This window comes from Aythya marila, assembly GCF_965140915.1.
Source record: "Aythya marila genome assembly, chromosome: 15".
Classification (NCBI taxonomy): domain Eukaryota; kingdom Metazoa; phylum Chordata; class Aves; order Anseriformes; family Anatidae; genus Aythya; species Aythya marila.
This window is the reverse complement of record NC_139056.1, coordinates 14,639,614-14,650,184: the sequence shown is the minus strand read 5'-3', so window position 1 is coordinate 14,650,184 and position 10,571 is coordinate 14,639,614. Positions and strand designations below refer to the sequence as shown.

At 53.8% G+C, this 10,571-nt stretch overlaps 2 protein-coding genes across 4 annotated transcripts in view; one reads left to right on the top strand and one right to left on the bottom strand.

Moving 5' to 3' along the window:
- Nucleotides 1-400: 400 nt before the first annotated feature.
- Nucleotides 401-1,646, top strand: PLD6 (phospholipase D family member 6). The gene is made up of 2 exons (XM_082772889.1): nt 401-1,069; nt 1,186-1,646. Exons 1-2 carry the CDS (start codon nt 658-660, stop codon nt 1,425-1,427), a joined length of 654 nt encoding a protein of 217 aa, XP_082629015.1. The 5' UTR covers nt 401-657; the 3' UTR covers nt 1,428-1,646.
- A 2,987-nt stretch (nt 1,647-4,633) lies between these two features.
- The window catches only part of MPRIP (myosin phosphatase Rho interacting protein), a 71,998-nt gene continuing 66,060 nt past the window's right edge, over nt 4,634-10,571 (bottom strand). For all 3 annotated transcript variants that reach the window (XM_082772131.1, XM_082772130.1, XM_082772132.1), the window contains one exon: nt 4,634-10,406. In XM_082772131.1, coding sequence (XP_082628257.1) covers nt 10,335-10,406 — 72 coding nt within the window. In that variant the 3' untranslated portion in view covers nt 4,634-10,334. The remainder of the gene's footprint in view (nt 10,407-10,571) is intronic.

Genomic DNA, 10,571 nt, shown 5'->3' with positions numbered 1-10,571 from the left:
ACTGTGTGTGAGCCAGGGTCTGGAACCCACTGACTTCACACTCATAAAACATCCCCAGGAAGGAAGGGGGCAGTCGGTGGAGCCTGTGAACCCCAGGCTCCTGCTTTGCATGGGAGCAGAGGTGCGTGCCTGCCACAACAGATCTGTGCAGGGATTACCCAGCTGAGTGCCTGGGCAAGTTCCTGCAGCTCACGGCTTAGGCCATGGGCACTCATCTCGCTGTCAGTGGGAACTTGAACATGCACAGCGCTCTTTGTGAACTTAATCAGCGAGAAGGCCACCTCTCAGCACCCTCCTCCCCTCCGAGCACCACCCCCTGAAGGCAAACCCTCAGAAGCAGGACCTCTCCTGGTCCTAGCACACTTCCCTTGCCCGGGAACAATGAAGTGACAAAGGCCACACTGACACCTGAAGCCTTTTTGTGCTGTTTGTGCTTCGATTCCCCTCAACCACCTCACAGCAGCCTAAGGGGAAAGGGGGGGGGGAAAAAAATCGGTGCAGACAGCTGGAGCTTGGGTTGGGCCTCAGCTGTGTGGCCTGAGGGGGAGCTTAGTTTCAAGGACACCAGACAAGGACACCAGGCTGCTTGGGGCTGCTTCTGGGGGCGTCCAGCAGGGCCCACACCACCCCCAGAGCTGAGCAAGCACCGAGGGAGCGATGTGGGCGGCGGGGGCACGGCAACCAGCCCTGGTGCTGGCGGCCCTGGCAGCGCTGGGCCTGGCCCTGGAGGTGCTGGTGGCCCGGAGGCGGCGGCCGGTGCGCGAGGTGCTCTTCTTCCCCTCCAAACCCAGCTGCACCGAGGCGCTGCTGGCCGAGGCGGCGAGCCCCGACGACGCGCCGGTCCCCTGCCCCTGCCCGCTGCCTCGCGGCGACTGCGCCTTCAGCCGCCTGCTGCGGCACCTTCTGTCCGCCCGCCGCTCCCTCGAGCTCTGCCTCTTCGCCTTCTCCAGCCCTCAGCTGGGCCGTGCCGTCCGCCTCCTGCACCGCCGCGGCGTGCGGGTGCGCGTGGTGACGGACGCGCAGTACATGGCGCTGAAGGGCTCGCAGATCGGCCTCCTCCGGCACGCCGGTGAGGCGCGGGGCATCGAGGCCTCGCACGGCCCCGCCGTGTGCTCGGAGCCGCCCTGGCGGCCCCGCTGAGGGAGCGTCGGTGGCCGTCAGCCGTTCCCCGTTGTGTTTTTGTAGGGATCCAGGTGCGGCACGACCAGGAGAGCGGCTACATGCACCACAAGTTCGCCATCGTGGACAGGAAGATGCTCATCACGGGCTCCCTCAACTGGACCACGGAGGCGATCCAGAACAACCGGGAGAACATCCTGATCATGGAGGACGCCGAGTACGTGCAGCCTTTCCTGGAGGAGTTCGAAAGGATTTGGGAATTCTACGATCCCCTCAAGTACATGTTTTTTTCCAAAGAAAATAAATGATTGAGCCGCTTCCCTGAGCTGGAGGAGTATTGAGCAGATGGCATTCAGGGGTTATTGTGGATAGGCATCATTGTATTCCCCATCTGGTTGTAATTTAGTTAGGCTCCTCCAGAAGTGAAGTGCTCTCTACCCTAAAGTGCCACAGGTCACTTGTGTGCTACGTTAGCAGGAGAGACCCAGCTGATGGTGAGTTGTTCTGTGAGGAGAGCTGCAACCGGGCTCAGTCCACGGAGCTTAAAGTTTCTAACAGACTCTATGCTGTGCCCTGGGGCAGGTGAGACGGCATTTGTACCATACTGGGGACCTAAGAGGTGAGATGGGTGTTTTTCAACTCGTCACGCTGCAGGATGGAGTTTTACCAGCTTTAATCCAACAGCTCCCCTGTGTCAGTAACTGAAGGAAGGGTCTAGAGGGCTGTAGCAAAGCTGGGGCTTGTACAGAGAGAGTGAGCACCTCAGTTGCATTTCTTTCGTTGGCATTAATTGTTGAAAGTTTGTGAAAGGGAATCTGGGAAATAGTTTTGACTGTGTATGTGTTTGCTCTGGTTTAAGATTAGTAGAGTGTAAATGTGTGAGAGCAGATCCCAAGGCCAGCTCATCTTCCAGCAAGCAAGGAGCCTCCGGCACAAACGGAGAGAAACTGCTCTGGGGGAGCAGTCGGTCCTGTCCTAAAAGCAAACACAGCTGCAGGTGGGTCACCGACTTCAGAGAGGAGAGGTGGAGGGAAGCCCTGTCCGTGCAGGTGGCAGGACACGGTGTCCTGGTCTGGCTCGGTGACCGTGGCCACCGGTGTTGGCAGCATCAGGGCAGAGGATGAGGAGGGAGCAGCAAGAGGAAGGCAAGGTGAGCCCTGGGGACAGCAGGGCCAGGTCAGAGTGCTGCTTTGCTTTCACTGCCCCTGAGATGAGCTAAGGGCAGGCTGGGGAGGATGCTCTGCGCCCTTGCCAGCAGAGGGAGCAGAACATCAGCTGTCTGCTGGGGATGAGGCGGCCAAATTGTAGAGATAATTTATAGAGAGAGGGTTTGTCTTTTGTTAGACCATTGAAAGCGGTGGGAATAAAATGTCTGTGTTTGATCATCCAAATCTGAAACATCTCTGTTTTAAGCTGAGTGTATTAGCTGGTCTAGTAAGAGGTTAAACTGCTCCCTGCAAATCCTGCCAGTCTAAACGTACTGTCCCAGCTTGAGGTTGAACAATCTCCCTCCCTAGAATTTAAGGGGAAACAAAGGTGGATGGAAACTTGGGATAAATTTCCAAACTCTGAGTATTCAACTGTCTGTGTAAGAACTACTTTATACTGAATATAAAGTGATTCAGAATCTCTCAAAATGAAAAAGGGTCTTAACCTTCTGTAATCAGTAGCGCTGGATACAGTACTGCTGGGACTGGCGGGGCTAAATACGCCATTCTCTCACACAAGGTCAACATCATTTTGATTTTTTTTGTACTCCAGTTCTTGTGGGTTGGTTGATTTAAAGATCCAAATAATTGAAAATGCCAGAAGATCCTTATGTGTTATTTATTGTATGTGGAATAACAGCTACAGATTGCAGATTTGTCCTGTTCAGAAAGTAGGCATGGTTCTGGGGAAGAATCCACGTGTGGCTGTTATCTCTGGTGTAGCAGCTAGAAAGAAGCTGAAAAAGTTCATTCTGTAGTAAATCCAGTTCAACAGCATTATATTTATGCTAGTTTAAACATTTTATTGTTATTCAAATGATACCTGTTGCATTTTGTTTGTGAAGTAAGACTATAAAAGCGAAGTGTGCTCAAGCGCTGTCCTCTGCTTCTTTCTTTCTGTAGCAGTGTCCCTGCTGAAACAAACACCTCACGACACAGCATGCGAAGGGTGGTGCAAAAATAGTTTATTACGATATAGTTTATGTAAAGTTAGGTAGTTATATTTACAAAATTAAAATGATCAGCTACATCCATGGGAACCTAGCACGACACACGAGATTTTGTAAGGAATAAATACAGTGACAAAAAAAAAGTGACGTTTCTATTACAGTGAACAGTTACCAGGAGCAGTGGCTCTTAAAAAAAAAGCAATGAAATAAACTGGAGTGGAAGAGAGGAGAGAAGCAGAGGGGGACTCACGCACACTGAGAAGCAGGAGCCTCAAGCACACATCCACCCCCCTGTAGCAGAGGGGAATTAATCGCATGCGACGTCTCGTTTCCTGGATGGATCTCATGCAAGAAACGCCCCTGGAGAGAGGCCCTTCGGACCTGCAGACGGACGGGGCTTCAGCACAGCCGTGCTTCCCTGCCTCCTGCTGTGACCATTGCTGGCCTTGAGCCGCGGGGTTTTCCAGCAGCGCTGTGGCTGCAGCATCCCCAACTGCACGGGGGCTTCTTGCAAGCGCCAGGGTCGCTGCTGCTCAGCCAAACGCAGGTTGGAGGCGGCGAGCTGGCTGCTGCGCCTGGAAAATGTACTGTGTGCTCAGCTCCTGCTTTTGGGGCCACGAGCCCTTTTTGCCATTTCCAGGAGGAGGGCAGAGGACTCCAAGTGCAAGCAGTGGAGCGTGGTGTGTGCGTGTGTTAACCCAGGCGTCCCCTCGGGCTGTGGTTTGGGTTGCTGAAGGTGTGCTGGAGCACAGCTGAGGGCAGCCTTCACTTCTGATCAGGTCAGTGGAAGGACCGACCGCTAGTACTGACCGTGAACGGCCACTGCCACTTCTGTTACCACCCAAAGACTTGCAGCGTCCCCTTCTCTCTCCCTAAAAACTTTATCCCTCCGAATAAACGATTCCTTAAAATCTGGAGACATCCAGAACGCCAGGTCCCAGGAGGTGCACGTGGGTCAAAGACCAAGCGCTCTTATCTATCGCCTACCTCCCATCACCTTTAGTATTTACGACATACTTTGCTCTCTCTAGTTTAGAACAAAGCCTTAGTGTTCTCCTCACATCCTGCACACAATCAGCGTGCGAAGAAAGCAGGAAGAATGAGAAAATAATTGTTGGTAATTGCACTAATTATTCACCAGTTCATGGCCAGCTGGCTTAGCTCAGGTCGCTACCAACTTGACTGGCTTATCTGGTTCCTGCGAGCTGCTCCCACACCCTGGGTTCCTTTCAGTAGTCTCAAAGTGCAGGCTGCAGTGGGGCCAGCCACCCCACCCTGCCCGGTCCCCATTCTGCCACTGCACTTCTGCATCCCCAGGTCAGAAAGGGTTTGTGCTCCGTGGGAACTCAATTTGACTTAAAATCGCATTCAGAGTTTAAGCGTTTGGCTTAAAATTGCTGCAAGATAGCGTGCGCTTCCAGCTCGTTGCAGGCTGTGTGTCTGCACAGGGGTAGGTGGGGGTCTGTCCACCCCACGGCACCTCACCGAGCACCCAAAAACAGCACCAGTGCCTTAATGCACAGTCCTCGGGCTGCACCGCACGGCACTCACTGCTCCTCCAGCTGGCCGCTGGCACACGCACGGTGTTGGTGCCACCATCAAATACAAGCTCACCGAGTTGTCTGAATGGAAAAAAAAAAGTTTATAGCGCAGGAAGGTTACAGGTCTCAAACAGGCTGTACACAATCTTTGGACATGTATCGTCAAAACTAAAGGTACAGGTCAGCAGAAAACGTTGGAAAAGATATTTATAACAGTCATCAAAAGCAAACAGTCTCTCCGGGCAGGCAGGGTGGGGTGGGCACATCGCACCCAACGCGCCTCTTCCAGCCCCCCGGCGGGACGGCGGTGTTAGAACAAGAGTTAAAAACCAAAACCACGACGTAGTCACAAAAAGAGAACCCTCCACTAATTTCTGAGTAATAAATATTTACATGGCGTGCCTGGAATACTATACAGGTTTTAAATTACTTCTGTTTAAAAGAGAATAACAAAGCTTTTTTTTTTTTTTTTAAAAAAAAAAAAAAAAATCGAAAAGGTTGCAGAGGAAAGGCAAGCTACGCCGAGCGTGCATGTGCTTAAGTGTTCACAACAACCTACGTCCTGCATCTGAACCACGAAAAAATGCAGCAGTCTGGTGGCAGTCCAGGCGAGCACAGAGCTGGTGCAAACGTGATGCGGTGTTACAGGCGGGAGGGGACACCATGAATGCATTCCTGTCACCCTCTGTTACGGAAAGCAAACAGATTTTTTTTTTTCTGGTTTGCAAAGCCACGCGCTAGTCTAGTTTCGAAGGAACACCGTTTGCTTATTTTATAGGTGGGCAAAGGGAAGGTCACATAGAAAAAGACGGTTTTGGGGGAAGACGGAGCAAAGGGTGGGATTTTTTTTCGCAAAAAAAAAGAAAAGGAAAAGGCCAGGTAGCCAGTTACAAGCTGCCTAGCCCTGCAGCTTTGCTGAGCTTGACTTTTCCTAGCCCTCACGCTTGGTGCTCTGAGCAGCGTAGCGTTGTGCAGAAGGCAGCAGCAGCAGCTTGCACGGCACGCGTGGCACTGCGGGCACAAGCGGGGAGCGCGCCCACCGCTCCCTGTTCTCATTTACGTGGCCACTGATTTACTTTGGAGGATGGATGAAGCTTAGAGCAGGAAGAAATAGGCTAACTAAGGAACGTCACTACCAGCAAAACAATCTTTCGTGATTATTTTTTTTGTTTCTTCTCAGCAAAGCACTGCGCTCTGCGGAAATAACCCCGTTTTTGGCTGTTGTTGGTGCCTCTGGTCCTCTCTTGTTAATGGGAAGGCAGGTAACGAACTGCCCCCTGCTTCGGGGAGATGCTTTGGTAGTTGCCACACAGCAAATAAAGACCGAAACCTGGAGCACAGCCTGCAGCAGCCGGTCAGAACCCCTGTCTGCATGCATTCTTCCTCCTCCTCCTCCCCTTCCTCTTCCTCTTCTCTGTGACCTCCAGAGCTCAGCTCCCACCACAAGCACTTGTACACAGCGTTCCCATCCCCTGAAGTGCTGTCCCGGAGGGTGAAGTGGATCCCGAGGACACCACGAGGCCACTTCTCAGCCTCTGACCCGCCAGCCCTCACAGCATTCTCCTTTATTTCGTATTTATTTATTTTTTTTAACTCCCCAGTGGGAGACAGCTGCTCCTGAAAGGTACAGCACCGAAGCCCACCACCAGTACGTTCATAAAAGAGCCCTTTGCTTAGGGATAGATATTTTAAAGCCACAATGTTAAGCGATAAAACTAATTGATTTGGCTTGTTAGGCATTGCTATAAGCACAAAAAGAGTTGTCAGAGGCTGGTGCCTCCCTTCCCTCCGTCACACGGCGCTCCCACTGCTGTCCTCCTGCCACCCAACACTGTTGGGTTACTCCAAATGTTTTTATGTGTGTATAAAAAGGAAGAACGCCTCTTAGCGTCTCTACACAGAGCAATTCAGCTTGCACAGCCACCGCATCACATTCTGCCTTCCCGCAGCCCTCTGCCCAAGTGCTTCCACCTTGCAGCACCTTTTTGCCCTACTTTGCCTGTTTTTTTTCCAAATCGTATTAATGCCTTTCCACATGCTGAGCCAAAAGCCAGGAATGGTCCCCACTTGCCATCAGCTTCCCCACACTGACCACCATCCCTCCTGCCTGGCCACACTCTGGGTCACATCGCCACATTTCCAAACCATTCTCTACGTCCAGAAATAGGGATCAAAGCAGCGAAGCAAGGAAATGCTCTTCCTCAGCTCCATACCTAGCCCCAGGCAGGATGCTAAGCTGCAGGAGAGGGTTTTTGGGTGTGATCAGGTGCACAGAAGAAAGTGACCCTCTTTGGGGAGTCTCAAGGTGCTCAGTGGCATGAGCTGGTGTTGGAACGGGTCCATCCTGCGTCCTCCACACCACCAACAGGCAAATGCAGCTGGATAGCAAGGTCCATAACTTCTAGTCCTCACGGTTAAAATACTGAAGCCAGCAAAGTAAGATTTTCCTAGGGCACACAAGAACGGTCAGAGTCCACGTGGTGGGATGGAGACCAGCACGTTCTGCTCAGTTGGCTGAGAAGGACAAAGTCCCACCACACTTCTTGAGAGAAGAGGAGGAGGAGGAGGAGGAGTGCATCCTCCTGCATCCAGCAGAGACTTGGAAAGGAAGAGCAGTGACAGAGACGAGGCCGTGCACCATCCTAGCTCCTCGTCCCAGGAGATCGCAGGGCACGAAAGCAACCTGAGAGCAAAGCACAACCCGACCAAACCTGGGGCAGCCAGAGATGAAATCCAAAGGTTGTCTCCGCTGAGAGCTGGACAAGTGACATTGGAAAGGAGCCGCAGAGGCACCTCGGCCAGGCAGCCATCTCCTGACACGGGCAGGAAGGCGTATGAGCTGTAGGCAGTGGGTTGTCGCTTTCCCACCAAGACACAGCCTGATTTCAGATGAACCTGGGCCACAGCTCTGACATCTCTGCTGGTCCTGCAAGGCAGGTGGCAGTGTCCCTGGTTTAGCTCGAAGATTGCTCAGAACTGGTGGTGGCTGCACCTTGAGGTGCCAGGCTCCCAGCTGCTGTGGGCACCGTGGGGTTGTGCTGGGGAATCAGACCTCTCCCTGCAGTCAAGTGCAAGATGCGGGCAGAGAGAGGAAAAAAAAAACCTCACAGGCACGACTGATGACAAAGCCGCTCTTCCAGATGTGGACTTTGAAGCCCAGCGGACGCACCCTTCAACAGGAGAAAGATGAATTTGGGAAGGGTGCAAATGTGGAGAGCTGCACCGGCCACCTCAGCTGGGAGGGAAGCAGGATAACCCCGTGCCATGTCTATAAAAGCCACTGTTACGTGTTACCACCACGTGGTTTTACCAACAACAGTCCGTGCTGTAAGGGGCCATGGGCTAGCTCAGCGTGGTGTGCCCAGGACAGCACTATGGTGACCGCTTCCACACCAGGGCTCCATCACTTGGGTTCCCATCGTGCTGAGACGCTGATGATGAGTGGTTTTGGGTGCCTTGGCCATGCTCCTTGATGGTGGGCCGGGAGGACTACAACAGGCTGATGGGTGAGAGCAAAAGAGAAGCGTTGAGATGTCTGGGAGCAGCTGATGGATGGTGACCAGAGAGGAGGTTCAGGTAGGTCCAGCATGGGTCGGCTCCTGGCCTGGAAGGACAAGGAACTGCCCTGACACGAGGCTGCCAAGGCTCCTCCGACGCTCAGATGATGGAGAACACTACAAGGAGCTCAGGTTAGGGCGAGTGGCTGCACACCAGAACATCAGAGAGGGCCTGAAGATGGAAGAGCCTTCGTATTGAGAGGTTGAGGGTCCCTCCTGCCCTGCTCCTGTCTCCAGGACTTCCACACACACCCAGGCATGGAGTTAAAGAGCATCACAGCAGCAGAGCATCCTTGTACAGCCCTGCCTCTGCCCCGCACCGGTGGCACCGCTGGGGCCTGCAGCACACCCATTGCCGGCAGCAAGAGCTTTCTCCTCACACTCAGACCTCCCAGCTGGCTGGAGCACCATGCCCATAGGGACCTGAACTAGCCATAAAAGCACAGATCTGCCTGCTTCACCCTGCGTGAAGCACACAGAAGTCAATAGGAAGCTTGGTTCCACCTCCAAAATCTCTGAAAGCCGATGTGAGGCGGGTCGCTTGGTGGCCCCGTCACTGGGAAGCGACGGAGCGATGCTTCAGCCCTGCTCCTGGCTGGGTGGCAGGACCAGGGATCTCCATGGGTATCTCAGAAGTCTTTTCCATCCTAAATGAGTCTACAGCTGTAAGCACGCCGAGATCTCTCCTCACCCAGCACGAAGCCACCATGATGCGGGCTGGCTGCGTGCGGCCTCTAGCACTACCGGCTCTCTCCACTCAGCGAGCACCCACTTATTGGCCTCGTGGTGCTAAAGTGTCTGCTCTAAACACAAAAGCTGTTGTGACTGAGAAGGTCTGAAGCACATACTGGTTTTGAGATTTTTATTTCAGGAAAAGATTAAGGAATTAAAATAGGAGCTGCCCTGCTGACAAGAAGAGTTGAATTCAAGAAGCCGATAAAAAAGGAGCATTATATGCATCGAGCACTGTGCATTTTTCAGTCAATATTGGCTCTACTTTCTACTCTACTTTCCTTTGACTTGGAAAAGGGAGTTTCACATGCGCACAGACCCTAGGATACACGGGACTCAACGAGAGGGAGTAACAGCAAAAAAAACAGAGAGTGCTGGGCTGGATCGAGGGGAGGCAAGAAAGTGATCTCGCGGCGCAGCCCCAGCAACGCCTCCCTCCCACCGCCGGCGAGGGGGGGCCGGAGGCTGAGGGGCCGCCGTCACGGTGCCCGTGAGCAGCTCCCTACCCAAAACCACCCGCCGAGGCACCGCAGCTCGCCGGGCTCGGGCATCGCCACCATCACGGCACGGCCGGGGGCAGGAGTCGCTTCTCCATCCTCTCCCGGCCTGGCGTCAGCGTGGCTCCTGCAGGCCGCTCGCGCACCCCCGGCGGAGTCCCACAGGCTTTTCTCCCCCCCTCCCCTTGTAGGTGCAAGTGATGCAGTCGAGATCAAGGGCTGATTAGGCTCCCGGTGTGCTCTGAGCACTGGGTCTCTTGACAGCAGTAAGAGCGCGGGCTGGCCCGTGCCACCCTGCCCTGCGCGCATACCAAGACGTTGGTACGACGGAGCTAGCTTATTCACAGGCTACTGAGCCTTAATACTGACACTTAGTGTAATGGTTTACAGTAAAGGAAGGATTCTCCTACAAAGCGCCGAAGAGGGAAAAAAAAAAAAAAAAAAAACACAAAAAAAAAAAACACACACAAAAAAAAAAAAAAAAGAAAAACAACCACACCCCAATCCCTTCCTCTCCCTCTCAAGAGTCTCAGAAGCGTCTCACAAGCGGGGAAGGGAGCTGCGGAGGCGAGGGGGCGGCGGGGGGGATCCGCCACGGTGCCCGGAGCCGTCGGGAAGCATCGGGCCGAACGACAGCGAGGACGGTCGTGAGCAACGAGAGACAAACGGTGCTGGTGCTGTGCTGCCTCAAGCCGGGAGGTGCGCGCGTGGTGAAGCGGAGCGGGGAGAGCTAGTCTTTCTTCAAGTCCCTGGATTCAAAAAGCTTCAGGCGTTCTTGCACGGTCAGGCCTTCCTTCAGGCTCTGGGAGAGACAAAAGACAAGACAGGGTGGGACGGGGCGGGCGGCAGCGGGGAGCTGGGTGCTGGGAGAGGGGGGATGTGAGCAGCAAAAAGGGCAGGGGGTGGCCGTCCCGGAGAGATTAGTGGGGCATGCTGGAGGAAAGACGCAGCCGTGGGGTGCGGTTAC